Source organism: Passer domesticus, chromosome 3, assembly GCF_036417665.1.
Source record: "Passer domesticus isolate bPasDom1 chromosome 3, bPasDom1.hap1, whole genome shotgun sequence".
NCBI classification, from domain to species: Eukaryota; Metazoa; Chordata; class Aves; order Passeriformes; family Passeridae; genus Passer; species Passer domesticus.
This window is the reverse complement of record NC_087476.1, coordinates 46639604-46666143: the sequence shown is the minus strand read 5'-3', so window position 1 is coordinate 46666143 and position 26540 is coordinate 46639604. Positions and strand designations below refer to the sequence as shown.

The following is a 26540-nucleotide window of genomic DNA, read 5'->3' as shown; positions in this document are numbered from 1 at the left end:
AGATAATAACAGTTTAATAACTGAAATAAAGTTGAATATAATAATAACTTTATTGGAAATTAAAAAGAGAGGAATATAAGCCAAGAAAAAAAAACTATGCACAATACAGTTTCTCCCAGTTTCTTGTGCACCTTCTCAATGGCAAAGCATGAGAAACTGAAAAGTCCTTGACATAGGATGAATGCTACTTATCAGTAACTAAAATATCAGTAACTAAAACATAAAACATTATTCTCATACTAAATCCAAAACACAATATTGCACCAGCTACTAGGAGGAAAGTTAACTCTATCCCAGCCAAAACCAGACATTTCTACAAGTCAAAGTGTAGAGTAGATAAATGAATCTGTATTGAAGAAGGTGATTGAATTATTCCTCACAAATAAGTTTACAAAAAATATGAGGTTTTGGGTTCTGGAGGTGGGACAAGCAAACTCCTCAAAAGGACATCCTGCAAGAAGAAAGTGGAGGATTCCCAGGGAAGGACAGTGTCATGGAAGCCAGGAAGAGGATAAGCTAACAAAGTGCAGCATTGAGGTGCTGGTTTCTAGATTCAGTCATGGAGAAACTGCAGTGTCCCTGCTGGTTCTCCTGCAGATCTGCTTGGCAGGACCTGCTACGCCAGGAGAATGAATTCTGCAGATATTTTTCAGCAGGGGACCAGGGCAGGGCAAGCACAAAGCTTGCAGTCAGCATGCAGGCTTGCTCGGAAACACCTTGGCATGCCTGTGGTGCCAGTCTTACCTCTGGTACTGTTAAAAAGAGAGTTCTGGAAGAGAGGTGTAAACTAAAGCTTAGAGTGACTTGCAGTTAATGTTTGGTGAAAAGCACTTCAGCAGAGGAATCAAGGGGTTACATAGAAAAGAAAAAGTAGCAAAGAGACTCTCAAAGTCAAGCAAGATGAGTCACCATCCCTGGAGGTATTTAAAAGTCTGTAGGGACATGGTTCAGTGGTGGGTTTGGCAGTCTTAGGTTAACAATTGGACTCAGTGATCTTAAGGGTCTTTTCCAACCTAAATGTTTCTATGATTCTGTGAAGGTAATCCACTTTTTACTTTTTTTCGTCTGAGTGAGAGAGAGAGAGCTGTGATTCTTTAGTGGAGATATTTTGCTTGGCATTTGACTTGTCTTGTGAGCAGCTTCGTTCTGTTTTGCTTTGGGAACAGTCAAATATGATAGAAACTGTACTAATCCGCACAGATGGAGGGAGTGCAGATCAGCAGCAATAAGCTTCTGGGCTGACACTGAAGGCAATGCTGCTGGACAACCCTGGTAGCCAGGAGTAGCAGAGTTTGTCTTGATGTCCCTGCAGCATGACCTCACAGAATGTTTTCACAAAGACCCACGCTCAGTGTGAGGGTTTCAGAAATTCATCTTAATTTCTAGAATTTTGACTTTTCCATTCTTTGCAATGCATTTGTTTTCCTTAAGCACATCACATATTGCATTTCACAGTTCCTGCTGTCAGAGAGGGAAAGCACCAAATCCTGCCCATTGTGAGTAAGCCAAGAGGGTAACCATGGGAGCAGTGTTCTGCTCATCACTCGATCCTAAAAACCCTCTTTCTTTCTCTTACCAAGAATAATACCAATAATCCAGGTTTCCTTGCAGTAGATGAGGAGCTGAAACAGGACATTAGTGTGGTTGTGTTTAGCTTGTCTTAACCAAAAGAAATTAGTATGATTGAGCAAACCACATGTGTTGTAAAATTGTGCTTGGTTCATTTCTCTGTAATTTACTGTGGATTTGTATGCCCTTCACAGGCATGAATAACCGGGAAGTCTTGGAGCAAGTAGAACGAGGTTATCGGATGCCGTGTCCTCAGGACTGTCCCATCTCCTTGCATGAGCTTATGATTCACTGCTGGAAAAAAGACCCAGAGGAGCGTCCAACTTTTGAATATTTACAGGGTTTTCTTGAAGACTACTTCACTGCAACAGAACCCCAGTACCAGCCTGGTGACAACCTGTAAATCCCTGGTTTCCAGACACTGTCATGAATTACCAGGTATTTCTCAGCCCTGTCCCACCTGCTCTCCACCTTCCAACTCTGTGATCGGCTTCTCCAGAGTGCAACATCTTCCAGCACTGCAGTGCACAGGAGGGGCTGCAGCTGGGAACTTCCACAGCCCTTGCCTATGACCACTTGTCCTAATAATCTGAATGTCCTGGATGAAAAGGAGAAAAACACTTGTTTTTTCTTAATCAAAGACTCCAAAACTGCATTGTATTGATGTTATGTAAACTGCAAAACCTCTGTTCATTGTAAATAGTAACTCAGTGCCAATAACTGATCCTAGTGCTTTCCTTTTTTTAAAATGCAAAACCTATGTGATTTTAACTAGTCTTCTCCTGATTCAACTAAAAGTATTATTTTCCAGAAGTGGCCTCTTTGTCTAAAACTTTTTTTTTTCATGTTTTAACAAATAAAAAATCAGGACAGGTGTTTGGGTTTTTGCTTTTTTATATATAAAATATATATAATATATATACAAACCTGTACATACAGTATATGGGTGCTATTGCAGAGGAGGCTCATTTGGAATTGAATGAATCCTGCTGCAGCTGTACCCAGAAAGCGATAATTTTACTGCAGACATGAAAACACTGGTGGGATTCTGAAAGCCAGTGATCTAATTTTTGGCTTTTGCCAAGCATGATTTTTTTAAATTGGATTGCACTTTTTGTTTATGATTATGTACCTGTAGATGGTTGTAACTTTGCTCTTTCAGGAATCACGTGCTGTATTTACAGTAATGTTTCCAATGTTTGACAAGTGTGTGATTTGTTCTTGAAATTAAAACGAACATATTTAAAGCAAGAAAACTACACCATCACCGTTTGAACTGGAAAATTGAAACTGCAAGGACTTCTTGTATCAAAACATGTATACTGAAATGTTTCAAAAAGATTTATTAAGCAGTGTAACCACATTCAGATGGTCTTAAAATAATAGCATTTTAGCCATGTCCCCTGCTAAACTGTTGGTCATGCAACTAGGATTTTTCTGTTTTATGTGTAACATTTTTCCATTGTAAAATAAGTGTGTTGACTGTCCTGTACTGCTAATGAAATTACTTTCTCTGTGTCTGCAAGTTCTCCAGTGGAATTACTATGCACTTCTTTACATTTCATGGGGGATGCACAGAACAAAGTATTACTTTTTCAGTTGTCTGTACCAGCCTTGAATTACTTACGTTTAACCAAAAAACACAAAAAAATTTCCTTTCTATTTCTATTGAGTTTTTAATACTGAGTTGCAAATTTTAAAGTCTTAATTACATTTTGTTATGGTTTATTCACAAGTTTACATTTTAAAACTGTTTAACTTTCTTAATTTAGTAATTAAAAAAAAGAGAGCATTTTACATTTGGATAGTTGTTTTTTTGTTAAAACTGTGGAGCTAATGGTGGACATGAGATTAAAAACTTTTCAAGAAGGGGTGTTATGCCATTTGGGGCATCATATTTCATAGGAGTATGCAGACCAATTACCCATGGGACATCATTTTCCAAATTATGAAGTCAATATGTTTTTAAATAGCTGGAGTTCAGCTGTAAGGAAGATGGCTGAATGCATTGCTAGTCTCTCCTTTCTCTCTTCTACAGCAGTTTGTTCTTTATTAGTTCTGTTGCATTTAACATGAATACTTTTACATTTACAAGTGTTGCAGGAAAAGCTTTTCTATGTCATGTATTGCTGTTACTACTTTAAAAGATTGTGGCCAACTAAGACTTCCTGACAGTTGAAACTTTTTTTTTAATTATTTAGTACATAGATTGTGAATTCATATTCTGAAGATTCACACATTTTCTAAAGAGAACCTTTCTTCATTTGTGAAAACTAACCCAATAATCAATTGAGAGTCAGAGAACAAATTGTCATTGTTTTAATATTTTCTATACAAAACTGACTGAAAATCCTCTTGCAAAGGAGGCTTCCACACTTAGCCTTTCTCAAAGTGTGACTTTATACGGCAATGTTGCTTGTTACCAGATTTCCATGACAAATTGGTTAACGTTTTACATGTAGAGTCTATGAGTAATGTTATGTACATTATCTATTCAATGTTGCTGTACCTGTAGCTGTGGAGTACTGAAGAGGCCATGATCCTTGTTGGACTTGTAGCTTCCTCTTAGTACCTACAAAGCAAGTCGTGGCCCTCTTTTTTTTCCCACAGCTACCCCCCTGCCTTAAAATATCATCCATGGAACTGAGGACTCCATAGTAACTCAGCGGGCTGGCGAAGCCAAAATGTCACCTCCTCAGCCCAGAGCCCGGTGGTGAAGCGTGGCCATTCTGCCAAGTTCCTTAGCAGCCTTTGCTATGCCACAAACTTAAGTGCAGTTTCCATCTGTAATGCGGGACAAGCCTAAAACGTTAGTTTGCCTATGTTTGTCATTGGAAGTAAGACTCAGATGGGGCATTGTTGGGGTTTTATGGCCTTTATTTCTGATTCTTGGGTTTGCTGTTTCTTGTACTGCATTCGGTCTCTGAGTACCATGTTGGTCTCTGCCGGATCTCTGCCTGCAGCTGGCTTGTGTGCAGACTGGTGCCATTGTTGAGTGGCAAATCCAGACCATTTCTCATCGGTAGCTCTTCTGCTTCTTTTTCTTAATGTTGGGAGTTTTGTTGTTTGGGTTTTTTAATCTCTCAAATAAAAACATTAGCAAAAAATTTAAACAAGGTTGTTAGGTTTTTTTGCTATAAATTAATAAAAGCCTTTTCTTAAGCACTGTGTATACACCACAAGTAGTTGTGTGGTGACTCTAAAAGTAGAATATATGAGATTAAGAATCTTCTGTTCCTTCCAATAATTTTTTTATGTGAGACTAAATAAATTCCACCCAGGTAAAAACAATTGGCCAAATGCTCCCCCCACCAGCCCACCTGATTCCCAGCTGATCCATGGTGTGGTGGCTGATTTCCATAAGAGGTCTTCTAGAAGACCTACCAGCAACAGAAAGGACTCTGTGGGGTGACACAGGCCAAGTTTGACTAAGCCAAGTTTAATCCAAGACAGGTCTCAGGAAAAGTGACAGGTGGAAATGTGACACTGCTGTGAAAGGGATGGTTAGCATGGTTATTATATTTTTGTGAGAAGGCAATTATACCTGGTGGTCTTTGAAAAAGACAAAAGGCACTAAAATGATATTCTTTGGCTTTTGCAAACAGTGCACAGTGTAGTTCTGGGTGATGCTCTGGTTTTGATTTAATTACCACTGTAGAAAAACAAAGTAAATACAAAACAGAAAAGTGATTAACTGCTAAAATTACAAGAATATTCACAAATTGAAAATCTGTCTCCTGTGTGAGTGTTTCTCCTGAAGCCTCTAGACTGGAAAGGACTACCCGCAGCCCAAGGAGGCAGATTGCTAAATATCTTGATCTTACCACATAACTTCAAGGTGAGTGGAAAGTTGCTCCAATTTATTTTAACATGCACCATCCTTTTCTCAAGTGCTGCAATAAAAAATGCAGCACACTAATGAATGCTACTATATTGTACCCAAGGGGTTTAAGGGCCTCACACGAGGCTGAGCCCAAGCATGCAAGAGCTATTAGGAGATATACAGTAGCTCCTCTTCTGAAGTGTAGACAATATTCATTCATCAAAGAAGCCCTTTCCTGTCTAATGGGAAATTACCACCAGCAGCGCAGACAAAAGGATATTTATTTTCTCCAGTTGTGTCAGTTTGAGGGTCTGTCTGTCTTTCAAGAATAATTGAAGTCTGTTTGTAGCTCAGAAATTTCATTGTGTTCTGCAGTCTTGGAAAGCAGTGATTATAATTTCCTGTGACTCATACACAGGGATATTTTATCACTGAGGGGACTCCTGTCAACTGGAGCAGCATTCCCTGCCATCTTAACTGAAGAAAGGGGCACTTTAGCTTCAGGCTTTCCTGCACAGACCAAACCAGAACCCAAGTCCTTTCTGCAGGGAAGGAAAAGAGGCCCCTTGCTGGGATTGCCACCAGTAGGGTGCTAGTGTCTCCCTTTCAGTGCTTCTAAATTTCTCAGAATTTCTGACAGCTAAAACCAGGCTGCTGAGGTCCATTTTGAATGTTAGAGAGGAAATGCTGGCTCCCCTTAAATCCGTGAGATATTTTCTGTTGACTTTTAATACAGAGCCTGTTCTTATGTGTGTGCGTGTACAGTTATCTGTAACTCAAAAAGAAATTCACACATAAAAACGTCTACACAAACATCAGTCTATCTCCTTGTATTCCTTCCCTGTAGCTGAATGCTTAACAAAAATGTAAAACTGGGACATGAGTAGATTAGAAGACAAAATGTTGTTAACAACAAAAGAGCTGCTCTTTTTTCCTCTTGTTTTCCTTTTTTGGTTTTTTTTTTTTTTCCCCTGCTGGTTCTCACTATGTGATCTGTTACAATCCCTATTCCCAAACCAGGAGAGGTGGTAGCAGCAAGCACTGCCGCTACAGCCCAGAGATTCTGTGGGTCTCTGGCTACTGCAAAGAGCAGCCTGCAGCTACCTTAAAGAAAACATTCCTCCCAAGGGCATGGCTGCAGTTTGGAGCCTGCAGTGGGAGTGTGCAGGAGTGCAGGGAGAACTGCCCTCCCAGGAAAAGCAGGTCATTAGCTGGTAGGCACTGCATCGTGTGGTGGAGAGGCAGAGCCAAAGGTTGCAGCAGCAGCTGTGTTTGCAGCACCAGCTGTGCTCACAGCGCCTGTGCTTCCTTGTGCCCAGGGATTTGGGTGATGAGATTAGAGCAGGCTGAGGAGCGTGAACTGCGGTTTCTGCTTCCAAATGTAAATATCTTCTCTGTTCCAGCATAGAGGAAAATAGCGTATGTCCTGGATGGGGGAAAAAACCACAGGATTGGTGTGGCCTGTGACTGCGAGGCAAGTGTTGGTTCTGCCTGAGCAGGCCAGATGGAAGTTTGATTGTTTGGCTCATTGTTGGGAATAACTCGGCATTAAGCTCTGTGAATAGCTAAAAGGGCAAAGAGTAAAGAAATGAGATTATCCTTCTTTCCCTACAGCCAGGCTAGAGCTTGCCAAGGGCTCTGGTTTGCTTTTTTGTGCATCAGCATTTGTTGCTGAGCTCCTGCACCCAGAGCCTTGCTCAGCTACCTATTGTAACAGCTTCACACAAAATTCCTGAGCCCTGAAATGGATGAATTCTAATCTGGAAAAAGAAAAAAGAATGCAGGGCTGCTTTGTGACTGTTGGGGCTCAGCCTCATGCCAGAGGCCTGTCTGTGAGCCCTGGCATTCCCTGTGCTTTATTCACTGCTGCAGTTCAGGCTCTGGGCTGCCTCTAAATCCCACAGGCTGCTGGAATTCCCCAGCTAGAAAATGCTACTCATATAGGAAGGGTCCCTGCTGTTGGGAAAAGGCTGCAGGGGTTCGAGCACACTGCTCGTGGCACCACGCGGGGCCTGAGCCATCACTGTTCCTGGGACAGGCTTCCCAGGAGGGAGTGGCCATGCAGAAGGGGCCTGCAGCTTCCCTGGAAGCCCCTCGGACACCCAGAGCTGCCATGCTCTGTTGGTAGCAGCTCAGGCACAACTGTGTGGAGCTGCTGACAGGTCTGGGGGTGACTTGGCCGGGGCTGTGTTGCTACAGCCCACAGTCCCAGTGACAATGGAGAACCAGATGCTAAATCCTGCCCTCCTAAAAAAGCAAAGGCAACGAGCCACATGGGGAACAGCTTTGTGTCTTAAAGAGAGAGGACTAGGTAGGTTTGATCACACGAGAGCTCAAGTGTTCCCTCAAATTCCCATGCCTCCCAAAAGCGGTGCAGCCGCCAGCTGAGCTTTGTCTATGACCTCATATACATCCAGTGTATAAAACACATACCACATATTGAACATTTGCATATGTTACATGTCTTTTGTTCCACTTGGGTGGCCTTTTCCTCCCCTACCCCCACCTCTTGCCCCATTACTCATCCACACAGCTCCCATCACGTTATTCTGGACGTGTCATTTCTGAAGAACTACACATCCCTGTCCTGCGGAGAATGGGGGCTCTGTTAATTGTCAAATGTTGAGTGGGTAATGATCAATGGGTGACTAATTGGACGCAAGAGGCAATAAAATAGGTATTACTTAGCTTCTGCTCTTAATTAAGAGGATACATAATGCTGTGGGGGAAATCTTAACAAATAGCAGGAGAGGTTTTTGTCATTATGCAGGGTTTAATTACATGCATTGCACAAGCTAACATCCAGGTACTGTTTTCCTTCCTTTCAGGTGTCTCTCCAGGGTGTGACTGAAAAATGCCAAAGCAAGAGCCTTAAAATAAAGTAAGTGAAAAATATTTTTGCAGGCATGTGCCTAGCAATGTAAACAGAAAGACATGGAAGAAAGCCCCAGTTTTCCTCACAGGGCAAAAGCAGCAAGGGACAAGCCACATGCAGAGAACCAGAGTGACACCATCATGTGCATTATGCTGAGGCAGAGACGGTTAAAGGCTCACTGCAGTGTCTTTTCAGGTTAATTCACAGCACCAGTGTTAGAGGAGCATCATGACAGTGCTTTATTTAAACAGTTAATCATCTGGATGCAAAGATTCATGATTTATTTCTCCAAATACAGAGATGTGGTAGGAAATATGAGAAGGGGCACTCAATACAACACTTTCTTCCTAATGAAAAAAGAAATATTACAACTCCTGCAGGATTAGGAACCTTTTTAGAAAAAAAAAGGTCCGTGTTACTTGCCTTGCCAAAGAAAACCATCCTGCTCTTGAATCTGTCCTTTCTATGACAGGTCCAATATGACTCATCATGCTCTGCTTGTAAATAATGTACAGATGAGATACTAACTTTGGAGAGTTCAGAGTTTTATCTGGCTTTCAGTGAGTGAAGTCAGTAGGGTAGGAAGACTTCAAATATATATAAAAGAGGCCTTCAGAAGGCAATTATGATGGCTTCAGTTTTGGGGATGAGGTTTTTGAAATGCTGAAATAAACTTGGGTATCTGTTGTCCAAGTTTCCTAATCCAAAAACAAGTTAATTGACAACATTTTCTACAGCTTTGTGGGAGGGTACTTAGGTTTGGGCTGGACCTTTGAAACCCACTCAGCAGACAGTGCTGTTAACAGAGTCAGCAGAGTGTGACTTTCAAGCTATTTTTCCTCTCTTTGTCAGGCTGTTAATAAAGTACATAAAGCTCAAGTGAGAGGAAACTGCTCCAAATATCTGCTGTTTTCTGGGGCTTGGCAAGTTAAAGAGGGGACAGAGACTGGTTCTTTGGCCGCATCTGCAGACACCATTAGGTCTTTGCATTTCTGGACCTGGAGTGCTCACACAAGGGACAGATCTCACAGCCAGAACCTTCCTCTCCTGGCCAACTGGCAGCTGTCTACAGGGGTGGCAGGTGGACACCCTTGTTTGCTGGATGTTACAGACCAGTGTCCAGGCTTTGACCTGAGGAGAACAGAGGACTGTCCATACCTATTGTCGGTGAGAGAGGCCATCCACTGCGTGAAGGGAGGTGCTTCATGGCCATAGCAGAGCCTTTAACAAAGAAACCCCACAAATGTGAGTATTGATGAAACATTCCATGGGACACTCTGCCTGCTGAGTCCCCACGCTGCCTGCATTCCCTGAGGAGCTGGTCATTGCACAGCAAACACTACATACATCCCAGGAAGGTCAGGCACTCCCAGAACAACTCTCCCTCCCTGCTTCTCTCCTGTCAACATTCACCAGGGTCCTGGTTTTGGCTCTTGTGTGGCCGTGGGCCCCTCACAGCTCTCACCTACTGTGGCACACAGGTGGCAGTGGAGCTGAGCTGGAGGCTGGTGGGAAAACTGGCAGGAGAGGCAGCCACCCAAGCCCAGTGTGGTGCAGCTCGGGGCTCAGGCAGCCTTGATGAAAATGCCAGCTGTCAGGATGTTCATGGTGCAAAACAGCTGTGCAGCAGAGGCCAGGCCAGAGGGATTAAACCTTCAGCTGACTCAAATGACTGCAGTTGTAATGCAGCCGCTCCAGCCGTAAGCATCTAGTGCTCATCACATCTGGGTCTGGCTGGGAGCAGCAGGGACTGTCCAGGAAGTCTGGCAGCAGTCAAGGACAACTTCAGGATGCTCCAAAAGGGAGCCCTGGTGTCCTGCTGGCCTTTGCCTTGGTACAGGAGAGAAGAAGCGGGGAAGGAGGGGGTCAGGATGGCCAGTTCCAGGGCCAGGCTGATATGGGCTTTCTCAAGAGGGAAGGAAAGCTCAGGCTGCAGGGCATCACTGCACTGCCATCACACTTGGAGCACATGCTGCTCCCAACTGCTTGAGGTTTCCCTCCAAAAATGTGGGCAGTCATTCCCTAATGACAGGAGATAATTGTCTGGGTCACAGCTTTGCCTTTGGACCAGAAAGAGGGGCTGGCAGAGTGGTGGGCATGCAGAGAGAGCCCTTCCCAGGGGCAGGAATGCTGGGCATGTGGCTCCTTCCTCTGTGCCCGGTGTCACGGGAAGGAGCAGCGGTGGCACTGCCAGGGCGAGGAGCTTGTGGGATGGTTTGGATGTCCCTGTGTGCGCAGGCAGAGCTGCCAGGCAGCGAGGCAGCGTGTGGTGTCTGCCCACGGTCACTTGGAGGGTGAGGAGCCGTGCCCAGGCTGCCGCTAGCGAACCTCCTTCAGGGTTAAAGTAAGAAAAGGAGGCTGGAGATCAGGAAGAGCTTCTCGGCAGGGAGATGCGCTGAGGGGAGGGTCAGGACAGTGGTGAGGGCTGGGATAAGTGGCCAGAGTGGCTTTCCAGGGGCAGCTCACCGGGCATCTCCGGAGCTGCTCGGCTCTCAGGAGCTGTGGGAATACAGAAGTTTCAGCTTGTAGGAAAAGCGAGTTTCTGCTCCTTGAGAGTCTAGAAACTTGGAAGTGTCTAGAAATCTAACCTAAAAGAAAGAACCAGTCGAGAAATCCTTTTTTTTTTTTGTTGTTCTTTATATAGTTCTTTATATAGTTCTTACACGCATCATGTGATTGTCTTCAGTAGTCTGAATCACAGCTGATTTAACATTTGGCACTGACAGTAAGCCACCGAGGGCTGAAAGCAAGGGATGACTTTCCCGACGAGGCACACCGTTCGGGATCCACGCCGGGCTTCCCCCTGAGTTATTTATCCACGCAGAGGCCGCCCGGCTTCCCACGGAGAGGCAGCGAGCCGCGGGCGGGCATGGCCGGGGAGCCGTGAGCTTGGAAGTGTCACTCCCCCACAGGGGCTCTCCCGCCGCCGCGCCGAGCCGTGCGTGCCTCCTCCACTTCCTGCTGCAGAGCCAGTTCTGCCGCTTACCTGGGAGAGGCAGGGAGGGTGTCGTAAAAGGAGGGAAAGCCTCCCGGCCGGCGGAGGAAGGAGCTCCGGGCGCGGCGGGGAGCGCAGGAGGCGCGCAGCGCTCTCGCTCTCCTGGGGCGGCCCGGCGCGAAGCTCCCTCGCCCGCAAGGTAAGAAGTGTCAGAGGTGCCGCCTCTCTCGGCCCCTGTTTGCCCTCAGCTGCTGACCCACGCCTGGCTCCCCCTGGGGCTTTTTTCCCCTCCTCAAATCGCTGTCTCGCTCGCTTTCCCCCGCCTCTCTCGGGTCATGAGAGCCCGAATTTCACAGATGGTTGCAACATGTTTCAGCCATTTCGCTGCAGTTTGTCTTGTTTGTTGGTTCTTGTTCTTTTATTTTTTTTAAATCAGGAGGGGTTTGGGGTAAACGCTGGGGACGGACACGCCTGGTGTCGAAATGTTGTCCTGCCTATTTACGTAGTTGCCTGGCAATGAGCGGCGGCCAGGCCTGATCCCGATCCCGCCCTGCCCGGCTCTGCAGGCTCAAGGTGGTGTGTTGGCCCATGGCCCTCTCCCTTCCCTTTCCCTTCCCTTTCCCTTTTCTTCCCCGGCTGACCTGCAGCTGCATAGGTCCAGCTCCACAGACCTGGTGAGGGAGAGGTGGCTGCAAGGTGTGAAGAAAACAGGATCACAGATCGGTTTTGCCCCATCCTCTATAGCCTTGGTACGGAAACAAGTGGAAGAAAGGTGGTCATATTTCTTTTCAGTTGGGATAAAATCAGCCATATAAATCCTGCTCCCATTTCACCCAGTTTGAGGATACAGGTTTTGTAGGGTTAGCACTGGCTGGGCGCCGAGATTGGCACATCTGGGCTTACTAGTCCTCAACCACCACCAGCAACCCTGAGACCTGAAATTCCCATTTCCTGCAAGCCCTGGGTGGTTCAAGGCCTGGACTGGCCACACCAGTGCTCCAGCATGACCAGACATTGCAGTGACACCCACGCTGGGTGATGCCAGAGACAGGGATGCGAGGGGCACGGGCGGCTGGGCCAGGATGAGCAGGTGGCTGGCTGCCAATGGTGCTGCTGCCTGCAATGCCATCAGCCTCTGAAGCTGCCTTGCCCTTGCAGAGTGCTGGCAGTGTCTGGCAGCATACGGTATTTTTTTTTATTTTCCAATGGAGTTGAGTTTTCTTTCTGTTTTCCTAAGGCAGGAAGCAAGGCATGTGCAATTATGGTGTTCGTGTCTGTCAGTGCCCCCCACCCCCAGCAGTGGCTTTTGAAGTTTGGCAGAGGGTACATGTCTGAAAGATACACACATTTCTGCACGTTTCATGACTGCCAGTGAGCGAGGCTGTTCTCACGCCAGCTGAGGGAGACACGTCAGGTCCTGCAGGCTTCCCTCAGCCTCCCGCCGCCCACGCGCCGCGCAGCCCTGGCGCTGCAGAGCAGGCTGAGGATGGGAGAGACATCAGCCCTGTGACATACCAGGGGCTCTAAGGAACCACAGTCTTCAATGTAAGGCATGAAGCTGTAGGAAAGCAGGCTGAGGATATCGATGCTTCTCAGAGTAATCCCCCCATCCCACCCCACTGAGCCAGCCCCACATTTGTGAGAGGAGTTTTGGATATCCCAGGGCCATGGGATATCCCAGACTGGGGGTTCTTAAGTGCCTGTGAGAGTTTTATCAGCACCAGAAATGGGTGGGAAGTGGCCTCTGGAAAACAATCACATTTTTAAGAATACTGAAGATAATTGTAGATGTTTTCGTATTTCACAAAGTTTAGGAAATTGGCAGGGAATGCTGTCTATATCCGAGATGCCTGTTTGGATCCTGCTAGAGGGTGTCACCCTTCTAGTTTCTTACTACTTACTGCCCAGCATTCCCTTAACATGTATGTCGATGTCTACACTAAAAAGGCAAAAAATATGAGGTCTGCTCTAGCTTTTGCAGCATGGATTGTCCAGTGAAGCAGCATTAGTGCTGCAAAAGAGAATGTGATGTTTGCCATGCAGATAGGATTTGAAGTATGTTGTCCTGGCACATGTAGATTTTCCTGCCATGGCTTCAGAAAATACGTGAGAGCAACCATATAGCCAGAGGAATGTTGTCTCAGTATTCTTTTTCTAATGTTTTCCAGAAGTCATAAAAATAAGCATTACCTGCCCTAGAGGGCTAAAAGTCTGGGCTAGGAATGTGACACGTTGCCTTTGTCTTTGCTGTGGAGGGTACCCGAGGGAGAGGGTCAGTGTCCGTGATGACAGCAGCTGAAATTTCTAACAGTGAAGTGCAAAACTCTGAAGGTTGGATTTCCTTGGCAGTGCTTATTTAAGTTGTAGACCTAAACCAGTTCCCACATTTGCACTTGCTCCTCCTGTAAGGATTTCTGTCTGGGATTTTTTGAGTAAAGTTGTGTCTAGTGTTTCTGTAGAGAAATCTGCACTTAGTGCTCTTGCACACTTACACTCATCTCACCCTATGGCAACAGCTTTCCTTGGGATCTCAGCATGTACATCCTCACAGCAGCTTGCAACTTCTGCATCCACTTACTCCCATCCTGCAGATGGATATCAGCAGCACCAGGGAGCCTAAGGGATTCAGCCAAAGTATACAGGAATTATTTGGAAATCAAGAAATACCTGTCTGTCCCCACCCCTTGTGATCTCAGCTTTGCCTTAACCTCTGCCCGTGCCATTTCAGAAGTTCTGAGAGTGGCAAATAAAAAACTCTGTCCTTGTGGGTTGTGCACCAAGGAAGGTGAGGTTTCTTTCTCATCCTAATGTTTTCTGTTTTAACAAGGTAGACAAATAAAACCTTGATCAAAAGAGTAAAGATATTCTCCCCCTCTCCAGAAGCAGCAGAGAGCACAACCATGCTCATGTTGCAGTCTCTCTCTCCTCTGTTTCTTCATGACAGAAGGTTTCTAATCAAAAGCAGATAGATGGATAGTGTGTGTTTTGGGACAGCGCATCCTGACGAGTCTTCCTGCTGGAAAACAGATGAAATAAATACCTGATGGATTTTGCAATCAGCTGCAAGAAAACAGCACAGATGAGCTAAGCCCAACACCCTTCCCCTTGTCCCCTTGCCTCCATAGGAGGATTTTTAGGGGACTTTGGCCATTGCTTTAAACGTGGGTGCTCAGGCCCATCTCTATGGACCTGCAGAAGAATTTGCTCCCCTTCATTTATGCTCTCCCTGCAGGTTTCCAGGAATGGCCATGGGCAGCAGCAGCTGGATGTGAACAGATCTGGGTGGCTTCCCCTGTCTCCCTGGCAGAAGCAGAGGAAGAAGCTCTCTGGGTGTGGGAAGCCTCACAAGGAAGCTGGAAGGGGGTTCTTCTCAGGAGCTTGAATCACCGAGCACCCACCCACAAAGGTTATTTGCTGAATTAATGCACATTGCAGAACTGGGTGTATAAGGAGAGGAAGGAAAAGAGTGGTTTAAGGAGTTCCCTTGACATTTTTGGGAGCAGTCCAGGCTCTGTCCCTCTAGGAAGGGCCTCCTCACTTTATTACAAGCAGAAATATATGCAATGGCTCCAGCTGGTTATCAGCAATCTCCTGAATAGTCAGAGGTGCAGGGGGGATATTAAATTCTTGACGTTTTCTGGCAGTATCATGAACTGACTTGAAGTTGCAGTGTCTTTCCAAATGAGGTTGGGCACAATCTCTGCGCTCCAGCAGCCTCTGTGCCAGAGAAGGTATCAGGCTACAGGTTTCTGAGGGTATTTCAGTATGCTGAAGCATTCCTTTCCTCTAGTTCTTCAACACAGGAGACCAAGCAGGTCATTTTTCTGCCTTATGCCTAACTGTATTTGCAGGATAAGCTAACTAGAAAAGTCAAAGGAAACAAACTGAAACTCAGCAGCACAAGGCAACATAAAATACAGGGATAATGGGCTCTTTTGGGTCTTTTTCCAAAAGCTAAGAATCTTGAGCTGAGCAAAAACAACACCCTGAAGTACTGCTTTTGGAGGAGGATGTTTTTTAATCATCTGTTATATTTTCAGCAGTGTGGGGATTTCTCTTGGGAATTCCCATCCACATGCCATTGCCTGAATTGCTTCAAAGATGTTCAGCATGTCCTGGGGTTAATTTATCCCCGGGGCTGCTGCTACAGACAGAGCTCTGCTGTTGTAACAGCTTCTCTCTCCAGCCAGGGCTACTGAGGGAGGAGGAGGATGAAGTAACATTTCCTACTTTTTTAATGCCAAAGCCCTCATCCCCCTTGGTGCCTCCTACCTTGACCCTGTGAGAGCAGGGGCTGTGCATAGCTGTCAAAGCTCAGCTTTTGCTTGCACCCCATAGCAGGGTCTAAGCAAAAACCTATCTAAAAAAACTAGAATTTTTTTCAGGTAAAAACATAAGTGATGGAACTAATTGTCTCTTCTGTCTGACCAGATTATTTCACTCAGGTATTTGGAGTAGTTTTTTAAGGTCATGTTACACAGGAAGGAAATAAGGCTGTCTTAAATATTAAGTTGATTTGGGAGATAAAGAGGCGTTTATCCATTCAGAGGTTAAACTAATAAGAAAGATATTTTTGAAATATTCTCAAGTAAGACATATGAAGAGTTTAGTGGCTGATGATTTGCAATATAGTTTATTAGAATCCTAATATCCCTTCTCCAAAAGGCAGACTAAATACATTAAATAACTAACTTAAAGAAAACAAACCTGAACTTTTCTTGCCCATGTTGTTCCTTTCATTAGATTCATGCAGTTCATTTCATAGATAGTCAGATGTTAGCAGTGGAACTAAAAAACAAAGGCCAAGAACTTTGGAGGTTGTAGCCTCCAAAGGAATTTAGTGACTTTTAAATCCCATCTGACACCCAATCCAAAACCTACAGAAGTCAATAGAGATATTTCCATTTACTTCATTGAGCTCTGCATTGAAATCTCAGTTTCTCTACAGAAATCTGTTCTTCTTGGTATGGTGTTAAACTGAAGGCTATTGAATATAGAGGATCTGAATTCAAAGTATTTTCTAGTATTTTCACCCAGCTACCTCAGAGACCATCAAAACTGCATCTTGGTCTATGAGGCATTGCAAATTTGTCTCTGAAAAGTCTAGTTCATATGTTTGCTAAGAATGATATCAAATAGAGGGATGATCAGACAATGCATGTGGCCTACGAGGTGGAGCTGTACCCCAGTGCTCAGCTGAGTTGTGCTTTGTGAACACCAGGGTGAATTTTGCACAAGGAACCAGTTAACTGGAGATGGTCAGAGGGGAAATAAAAGATTGCAGTGTGATTTGTGCTGCTGGAGTGCGCGTCATTCACTTTACGACCAAACATACAGAGATATCCTCAAGTTGAAGCAGGCACTGTGTCTGAGCAGGCACTTCAAGGCCAGGCGATCCAAGGGTCAGGTTTACAAAACTGTTGAGGTACGCAGAAGACCGATGCTTTGCAGGGAGGGCATTTGGCACCTCTCCTTCACAGGTGCTTCTCTATCAGGGGACCACTCAGCAGCTTTACAGCCTCGTTGGTATAAATCTGACTGTGCTGTGCTGCCCTGGTGAGTCACCACCCCAGGGCAGTCATCATTTAAACTGACTCTGACCAGAGGTTCCAGGCAAAGGACACTTTGCCACCCCTGCACAGCATCAAGTTCCTGACAGGATCCTGCGCTGGTGCTGAGAGCTCGAGGTTTTCTCTTTCCGATCACATCAGTTATGCCAGTTGGAAAACCAGGACCCAACGGGCTTGGCTGATGTTTGTGACCTGGCCTAGAGGAAAAGGGGTGCAAACCTCAGGGAGAGACTGATGGTGGTGAGCTGGCTGTCAGCCTTTCCAGCCTGGACGCTGGAATGGCAGGAGCTGGTTTGGCACCAGCCCCAGCTCACTCGTGCAGGGGCTGCAGCTGTCGGAGCAGCAGCAGCGCGTGTGCTGTGCTGGTGCAGCTAATAGCTGCTCTGAGGACTTGCCTACGTGGGAAAATTTACCAGTGTAATTATCCCACTGTAATTATCCCAGGATAACTCTCCCTGTGGATGTGCTTAATATAACATAGGGTATGTATGAATATATGGCAAATCTTCTGCACAGATGGGGTTTAAGTTACATAGAGGAGGAATGTTTACATTGCAGCCCAGCAGCAAAGCACAGTTTATATCCTACTTCCCAGCAAATGTTACACCCAGAATTTTCTGTGCCAGAGGTACTTTCAGGGGGAAGTACGTGTCATTTGTTCTGATCAGCAAAAATGTAAAGCCTCAACCTTGCCCTATAAACATGGGGCACAACATTTGCTTTTACAGAATCACTGTGGAAGCCAGGGTGAAGGCTAAGATACTGCTTTGTACTTCTCTGTGATCCTGTTCACCTATTTTTTATAGAGTGATCATTTAAATTTGTTGTTCATTTGACTTTTTTGTTCAAAACACTGTGAATGAATTTGGGAGAAACCCTTGGATCTCTAAAAGCTCTTCAAACACGTTGTGATTTTGATTTTTTCTACCAGGCTTTCAGGCCAGATTCTTTCACTAGATGTTGTCATTCCCACTGCTTGACTGCTTAGTCCCCTCTCCTCTGATAACTCTCCTACTTGAGATTTTAGCTTCTTCAGTCTGCTATAAGGTGAATGGCTGGGGAAATGAGCATCAGGCACATGTTTCTATACTCCGTGGTAAAAAAGAGAATTTGCTGGGAGGAAGCTGAGCTGCACCCAGTAAGAGGATGAAGATGGCTTCCTGAAGCCTGCTCAGCATTCACCCATCACTGCTGCTGTCATCCTGACTCAGGGTGAAGCAGAGGTGTCCATCATCAGGAGTCACGTGGCCAGACCAAATTTACTGGGATAGCAGTCCCAAAAGGAAGTGATAATTTTGTTTTGGGCCCAAATCAGTTCTGAAGGAAAGATGGAAAAAATCCAACCAATAACTAATCTCTCTAAATTATCTTCTTAAAATAATGAGAGTTGTGTGATAACAGACTGGAAGAAATGGTACAGTAAATTAAGCAGCAGCACTTGGAAACAAGATTTCTAATTGAAATTACTCAGCTAGATGTGTCATGAAGTTTACATCGGATGCATCAGCTGTTATTAGAAGGTCAGGACTAAAATAATTGCAAATGATTGTGTTGCCTGGATTATGTCTAAACCAACCTCCAGACCTAATCAGTCTGATCTGCTGTCAGGTGCCAGAATTTCTTCTGAGCGACAGTTCATCTGTTTTTGCCCCCCTCCAGTGTCAGCAGGAGCAGTAGGTTCAGAAATCCCATAAAAAACATTTGATTTGCGCAACACAATTTCCAAAACTTTAACTGCTATTTCTTTTCCAGCATCTGAGATAGAGTTATTTTAGGATTATTGCCCATGTGAAACTGTACCGTGTTCACAAGAGTCCTTTTTCTTGTTTTCCAGCTTGCTGAAAAATCCTGGCCTTGCAGTAAGGCAGCTGACTCACTTCCGGTCCAACAAAAAACCTTGGAAATGGCCTCTGTGTCAGGTTAGTCCAAATTATAACTCTACTAGCTTCACTCCAGCTAACCCTCTACTTTCTTGTTTTGCCAAAAGTCAGCCAGACCTTTCTTGCTGTTTTCTGCCATCTTTTTAAAAAGCATTAAAGTATAAAGAATCTAAAGAATACATATTGCTCTTCAGTATTCCAGCTCACAGTCACTGAATGATGATGGATGATGTGCATTTGACTGTGTGGCTGTCCATCTCCAGTGTTACTTCTCTCCATTTTTCAGGCACTTCTGTGGGTCGAAGCATACCAGTCGAAGTGGATGAATCCATGCCATGGTCCCAGTTACCTGAACATATCTTGGAAAAGGCTTTGCAGCTTTCTGGAGAGGATATGGAGGATGAGGAGGCCCATGTTGCTCAAACACCCCAGGCCGATCCATCTTGCCTTTGCAGAGCACCAGCACATCAACATTCAGCACTGTCCGTGGAGCCAGACAGCAGCTTGTGGTCAAAATATACTGATCCTGGTGGAGGTGGACACTCCTCTTCCCCTGGTGAATCAATATCAGGAGTTTTTCCCTCGAAGACACATCCTATAGCTATGGACAAACCAGGCATGCAGCCAAGATCACAGCTTTCAGCTGACACCAGGCACAAGCCCAATAAATCAGAGCAGATCTTGTCTGATGTTCCTGAGGACTCACTGGAGGAGAGCAGCCAAGGGAGTTCACAGTCACAGCAACCCCCAGGAAACAGACTCCTGGCCGAGCTGGGAACTGTAGATACAGGGTACAACTCCCAGTCACAAGACGTCATGGGCATCAGGCATCTGGAGCCCCCCTTACCACTGGTGTCTGTGCTGAACCCCCAGGACCTCCCAGGACCACTCATCTCCAGAGAGTTTTTGGGACCTGAGCATCAGCAGTGCCCTGTGTGCCATCACTTGCCCCATCCCAACATGGAAGCTCATGGCTGCTTCAGGCACCGCTGCCCGGCACAGCAGCCCCCCCAAGGCCCATGTGAGTAGCACCCCTCGCCCCACAGGAGGTTCTCTGCGTGTATCTCAGCCATCATTCACCAAGGGAGTGTTTCCAGCACAGCATGCAGTTATTAAGCTCTTTAAACATCTAACAGCAGTCTCTTTTACAATTTCAGATTTTTGGGTTGTGTGGCTGGACTCTGTGCTGCAAAACCTCTGAACCTCTTAAGTTAAAGAGGTCACGGTTACTCATCAAGTGCAGGCGAATGGTTGTGCTTAGAAACCAGCCTTTGTCGGTCACGCTGAGCATGCACAGCCTCTCCCTGCTGTTATTTCATATTCTAGTCATTTCCTTCCTCCTTGCATCAGTCATTCAGCAGCCTCCTATACCCACTCAATTCCTGTTGTTTTCATAGATTTCCTTGCTCCCCCTTGGATCCCCGAAGTTGAGAATTTCCTGCCAGGATCAGGATGGGAGGTTACTCTTGATCTCCATAAATAGTATCTCCCAGCACTATGACCAGACTCACCCATGTGTTTTATTTCTATGTGAAAAGAGCGTGACATCCATCATCCTAATTTTTTTTCCCTGTTGTCAGCTGAAATGAAAGCTCATTACTTAAAATGGAGCCCTCTCAGCTGCTGGTGATTGTGTCGCTGAGCGCTGATGTGACTCCCTCAATATGGGCGTTCTGGCTCTGGGAGACTACAGTGCAGTTTACAGCCTGCTATTAATTAGTATTCCTTTTCAGTCTCTGAGATTTTTATCTGTTATGAAGTGAGCTTTGAACATTCAACAGCAATATCATTGTTTTAATATAATTTATATTACATTAGGCTCATGAGACCCTGACCTGTTTTGGGCTGGCTTTGTAATAAAAAGCTATAGGCCTGTTCTGATAAACCTTTTTCTTTTTTTTAACCTTTTTTTGACTCCACAGCATTTATATTGCATCTGTTTAGGGAGTTTTGTCACTTCAGCTATGTGCTATAATTAGGTATATGAAAGAGGAGGGTTTCAGAAACTCGGTTTCCAGCTCTGATTTTGGAACTTTGTAAAGGGGAAGGGGCTATAGATGGACTTTCAACAACATCTACAGTTTAACATTTGGAAAACGTCCTCTGGTTTTCCTTTCCTACCTTCTCCTTTCAGTTCAGCTCTAAGCAAACAAAGGGCTGGTTGCACAACACCCCTCACTGTTTACCTCCGTTTACCTCCTCCACAAGCAGGCATCGTGAGAAGTAGGACATTTACTGAATGAGGACATTTTGTTTGAAAGCAGGAACTCTGAAAGGCTTTTTTTTTTTTTCAGAAAAATCACTACCATTCCAGCCATATCCAGAGGGCAAAAAGAGTAAAATAAACTCAGATGGCTGGAGCAGATTTGGTCAGGACCAAGAAGCTGGCAACTGTACTCCTGTTTCTCGCTCACATGCCTGCTACAGCGTAAATCACCTCCTGACAGCTCCTTGAGTCTCAGATAATTGTTGGGCAGTGGCAACCCACAACAAAGCTCTGCACCTCCCCTGGGGAATAGCAACTGTGCCCGGAGGCTCTAAGCTGGCTAGGGCACCTGCTATTTGAGATACAGCAACAAAACTGCTTCTGAAGTCAAAGAAACGTTCACAACAATGCCGTGTGCCCGGGGACCATAATTTCAGATTTTTGTCTTTCAGGGATGTGGGGGTGTGTGGGCACACATGCCTGGCCACGCTGTGCTTTGAGCTGTGGCTGCATCCAATATACTGTAGCAGCAGACAGATCCAAAAGAAGCTGGTGAAACATTGGTCTTAAAAACTCCAAACCAAACCGAGTGTCCCAAATCCCTGTCACCTTCGCTAGATCTGGTCATGAGGAATCCAGGAGGAAACCATATTGACTGGGAGTGGTTCTGCCAGTCCCTTTCACCTGGTCCTGTTGCAAATAGATAAGAGGGAGGTGGGAAAATCTCCTAAAACAATCTCAACAAATACAATGTTGCTGACTCACAATTTCATCAGGAATCTGTGTAATCATGGGGTTGGTTGGAGGGGTTTTTTTGTTCAGTGTTGGCTCCTGGAATTGGAGTATTCCATCAAAGCTTTGTTTTCTTTCTTTATCCTCCCCTTAAAAAAAAAGATAGATGGTCCTCATGGCTGCTAGGGAAAGGAAGGCATGACCCAAAAATAGGACTTTAAGAAACAGTTTTGGGGGAACAGAGCATTTGAGTACTGCAGCTTTTAGAGACAGCTCATAACACCATAATCATGCAGTGCTAATAAGCCCTGCCAGGCTGGACTTTGATCTGCACACAGCAGCTTGGAAGTGCACAGAGCTGCTGCCTAATGAAAACCACAAGCAGAAAGACTGAGAGAAAAAAAAATTCCTTTTCCCCAATTGGGAAACAAACAGCTTACATTGCTTTCTCTTTCAGTTTATGCCAACAGTTCCACTGTACAATAGTTATTAATCAGTATTATGTGTGGCCAGCAACAGTAAAGGTTTTCAGAATTGCTTGAACAAAATTACCACTTTGGGCTTCCCCTGCAGCCTCTCGGATGGCAACGGGAGCAGCAGCAAGTCCTTAAAATGTCACTTTGACAGAAAATTCACACAGGGTGAAGTAACAAACTAAGCGATTATTTTTCCTCTTTTCATTTACAATAATCACAGTCTGTTTAGCCCTAGTGTTGCAAACTGATTTGTTCCAGGATTTTGCATCTGCTTTCATGAGAACTTTGGGATGATTCATTTTCACAAGTCATTGCCAAAAAGAAATTTTAAAAAAACCCTACCAAAAAACACGGAGGCACAGTCAGCGCAGGGACAAGGCAGCCCTGAATGTTTAACTGTCAGCTGTCCCAACAGCCCAACCCCGAGCAGGGATCTGAACCGTGCCGTATGTGAATGGGAAATTGCAAGCTTTAGACTCCAAAACATTCCTTCATCTGGCTTCTTTCAGAGCGAGATACCTGCAAATGCCTCCAAACTGCTCAGTTTCCTGAGACATGCCTGGAAAAGAATAAACACAAACTGAGGCAAAAATGTGTTGGCTGAAATGATAGTTGCTGCCTTTATTTTCTCACCCTCCCAGATGGCAGAGCTCCTTACCAACATTTTGCTGAGCCATCGCAACCACTTCCTCCTGTTCCTGGACCTTGCATGAGAGTTATTCGCCCGGCCCAGCAAGTCATCCCAAATTACTCAAACCCCCGTGCTCCCAAAGGCACTGGAGACCGACCACCCCAGAGGACATGCTCCTCCCCTGGTCCTCCTCGATTCCCGTAAGTATTGACTGGGGGGGCAGGGGTTCTGGGAAGTGGAAGTTCCTCTCATATGATTTTGTGGGCTTTCAACAAGTAATTCCGAATCCTTGCACTGTGAGCTTGCCCAGGCTGCAGGAGTGCATGTGAGATGCTGGGTTGTTTTCTTTATTTGCTGTTTTACACCCAGTGGGGGCCTGACCCTTTCCTAAAGGACTTCAAAGCCAGATACCTGACACGTTGTTAGAGCACACCCTGAAACGGATGCCTTAAGGAAGATAAATGCTTGAAGGTTAAAGGGATGAGGGGTTGAAAAATATTTCAGTTGAAACCTTAGAGCTCTTCTGCTCACGGGCAAAGGTCAATTTGGTGGCTTGCTGGGGTCTTCAGCTTTACCCTGTACCAGCCTGGGACAACTCAATCATTACCTTCCAGTGATTTCCTTCTTACCTCTTCTGTGGTGCAGAGAAAAAGGGAGAAAATCTCATCAGTTGCTGATACATCTCTACACTGCAGTTTGCAGACTTCTCTATGATTTTTCATAGCAAAATGTCTGGCACTTTTCATCCAGGGCTTTTTGACTGATTTTCAGATATTAATTACCAGGCCTTATAATCTTATAAGTATCTCATTAGCAGATGGGAAATCCTATTCATGCAGGGGTTCCTTCAGACTCAGCTATCTAAAAACAAATTGAAGCTTCAGGTTTTGAGAATATCTGAAATCAGACTGTTTTTATTCAAGTGCCACAATACTTTTAGAAATGTTAAACTTACGGGCATCTGTGCTTGAAAATGTCTACTTATGTGACATGGTCTTGGCAGGGAACTGTGAGAATCGGCAGGACAAAAAAGGGCAGACAGTTGAAATATCATTCTGCTCTGGCCTATGAAAAATTAAGGGCTGTAACAGAAAAGTGACAGCAAGATCAGGGAGTACCTGCAGCAGAGAGAATTGCACTGAAGAGTTTGTACAAAAATGTAAAAATATTGGGTGATAGTGAGTATCCTTTGCAGTAGTAAAATTTAAAACCAAACTCCTGATTTTTGGCAGGATATTTTTTAGATAAGGTGGAGTTTTGGGAAAATCTGTAAATTAGCCACTGGTAGTGTTTTTGTGTCCAATGAGGCATGTGTTACTTTTGTTAGTATTTTCTTCTGCTAAAAGAGATCCAGAATACTCAGGGTCTGTCCTGCGGCTGCGTGGCTGCTGCTTGCAGGCTGACTCCAGGAACAGCAGTTATATGTTGGTAATATTTGCCTATGGAGTATTTTGTAACAGAAAACATCTGCACTGAAATGAATAAACCAAATCTTAATGTGACAACAGAAAACATGCTGCGACCAGCCTGTCATCATTCATTTAAGGAAGGCTAAGAAAAAAAAAGAGAGTGGTCTTGATTGACTAAGCATCACGGCTCTGTGGGGAAAAGCTCTCAGAGAAACGTAAAACTCATCCAACAAATTCAACCCAGCAGATTGCAGGCACACCTCGCATAAAAATCTCTATAGATTCACCTTCCCATTGACTTAAAATCTGAAGCCAAAGTGTAGTAGGACAAGAACTGCTAAGTTTCCTAAAATCATCCCTCTGTGTCTGTTTACTACAATGGAGAAGACATTAGGCAAGATTATGGCAGGTCTGGAAAGCCAGTCCCTGACATGAGAAACCCTTGTTTGGGTCTGCCATTGCTGGTCAAGAAATTAACTTTGTTCCCATTGGCAAAACATTGGGTTTGTCCAATGCTGGAGGCCCTCCAGAGCTGGAGCTGGAGTTGGAGTTCCCTTGTAGACCCATTTTCCCAGTTTCCAGCTTTCTCTGAGCCTCCTGCGCTGCACAGGACATCGTGAGAGCATCTGAGGTGCCATGAAGTGTTCTTTACCTTTGGATAATGGGAAGAGGTTATTCAAGGGCCACCCTGCTCCCATGCATGCATAACAACATCCACGACATGCCATTATTTCTCACTCAGAAACAGCCTTTGCTTCTGCTAACTGCAAACTGAACAGCTTTCAGCTATGATGTGACTTACTTCCTGTGATTGATGTTTCTCCGGTAAACTGCTTGTTGTGGTGGCCTGTCACCAAGGTATCTGTTCCAAAGACACTGTAATAACCAAGCAGATGTGCTGAGCCAAGCATTTCTGCAAGAACTTTTCATAGCTGATACGCAGATAAAGTTGTTAGTGTGTTATTAACAGGAGAAGAAATTCTGAATTTTGCCTAAAAAGAAGTATTTTCTAAATCCTCCATTGCTTTTCTTTGTAGAAACCAGCTATACAACCAGCTACCTAATGGTCAGCTGCCCCCCAAGGCATGTGGCCTGGATGAAGCATATGGTTGTCCTTCTGACAATTTTCCATCTCCAGCTGCTGTCCCAAGACCTCTCAGTAACCCTGCAGCTAGGGGAACTCTGAGAACCAGCAATCTGCCGGAGGAGTTGCGTAAGTGGTTAGCAAATTTGTTCTGTGCAAGATTTTACAGCATGGCCTAACAGCTTTAGGTGGGAGAGCGCCAGAGTGCTGAAGCGGGGAGGAGAAGGCAGGGGGAAATGACTTTAAGACAACAACAAAAGAAAATACCAAGTGTCACCACATCTCTTGGGTGTGAGCATCTGTGTTTGGTGGGATGGAATTACCCCCTTGAATCCTGAAAACATAATGGTCATTAATTGCTTGTTATTTTGTTTACAAAAAGTAAATACTGCTTAGATTGTTTTCATGACTCGTTGCTAAACAGGATGTCCCTTTGAGGCAGGAGGGGCTGGAGCTTACAGTAAAAGACTAAAAACAAACAAAGCCTGAGGAATAAAGTGTTTCTGCCTGTCCCAAACCAGACAAATACGTTGAACCTTGACCTCAGTTTCTCCCTGAACTGGTGAGTTTGGAGAGGACTCTGGGACATGCTGAGGGCAGCACAGGCTCTGCCTGAGATGTTTCTATTGCCACCAACGCCACAGATGCATTCACCCTCCAACTCTTAGGGGAAAGTCGGGTTTCAGAAAAATAGCTTCTTTCTGAATGCCAATCTGACTAGTAGGTGAGATGTACCATTGATAAGAACCCACCACAGCTCTCCTGAGGCTTTGATTTTTCATTTATTCTTTATTCTGCTTATCACCTTTCAGATCCAGAGAGTCACACCTCTCTGGCCTGTAGGAGTGAGTTATGATACCAGATGTCACTCTGGGATAGACCCTACTTTATCAGTTAGTGTGTCCTAGATGGAGGAATTACTGGGTAAAACAGGGTCATCTGTGGTACGTGCACAGCTGGATTAGATCAGCCAGCTGCTTTACCCTGATGCAAAGCCATGAAAACCCCTCCCACAAGGGCAAGGACATTGCTGTCACCAGCCTTGCATCCTGCCTGCACAGGGTGTTAATGCTGCTCCAAGGAGAGGCAGTATGACATGCATAAGGGCCCCTCCAGCTCTGTCATATCAGTGGGTCTGGGGAAAGCTGTGCTGGCTGCAGCCAGTGCAGGTAACTCAAGCTGTGGGTGAGAGCCCAGGCTCAGGTATGCCCAAGCACTGGGAAAAAGCAGCTCTGGCCACAGGGCAGGGGGAGCAGCAGAGAGATTTAACCTCTGCAGCTTTCCAGTAATGCAGGAGGAGCTCAAATCTAGAGCAGGGCTTTGTGACAGGGGGTTGGTTTCAACGCTGAG

At 45.2% G+C, this 26540-nt stretch overlaps 2 protein-coding genes across 11 annotated transcripts in view; both read left to right on the top strand.

The window, feature by feature from the left end:
- Positions 1 to 4685, top strand: part of FYN (FYN proto-oncogene, Src family tyrosine kinase) — a 137994-nt gene extending 133309 nt beyond the window's left edge. For all 4 annotated transcript variants that reach the window (XM_064412947.1, XM_064412946.1, XM_064412945.1 and 1 more), the window contains one exon: positions 1764 to 4685. In XM_064412947.1, coding sequence (XP_064269017.1) covers positions 1764 to 1972 — 209 coding nt within the window. In that variant the 3' untranslated portion in view covers positions 1973 to 4685. The remainder of the gene's footprint in view (positions 1 to 1763) is intronic.
- A 3149-nt stretch (positions 4686 to 7834) lies between these two features.
- TRAF3IP2 (TRAF3 interacting protein 2) overlaps positions 7835 to 26540 on the top strand; it is a 29866-nt gene continuing 11160 nt past the window's right edge. The window contains exons 1-7 of one of the 7 annotated variants that reach the window (XR_010358599.1): positions 7835 to 8069; positions 8221 to 8273; positions 14435 to 14608; positions 18607 to 18691; positions 18939 to 19673; positions 22708 to 22897; positions 25144 to 25319. Coding sequence is in view for 6 of the 7 variants with exons in the window: in XM_064412949.1 (XP_064269019.1) it covers positions 18676 to 18691; positions 18939 to 19673; positions 22708 to 22897; positions 25144 to 25319 (1117 nt within the window). In the remaining variant the exon portion in view is untranslated. Of the gene's footprint in view, positions 8070 to 8220; positions 8274 to 11263; positions 11402 to 14434; positions 14609 to 18606; positions 18692 to 18938; positions 19674 to 22707; positions 22898 to 25143; positions 25320 to 25415; positions 26394 to 26540 lie in introns of those variants that run through there. The other 6 variants (XM_064412949.1, XM_064412951.1, XM_064412950.1 and 3 more) reach the window with 6 other exon arrangements.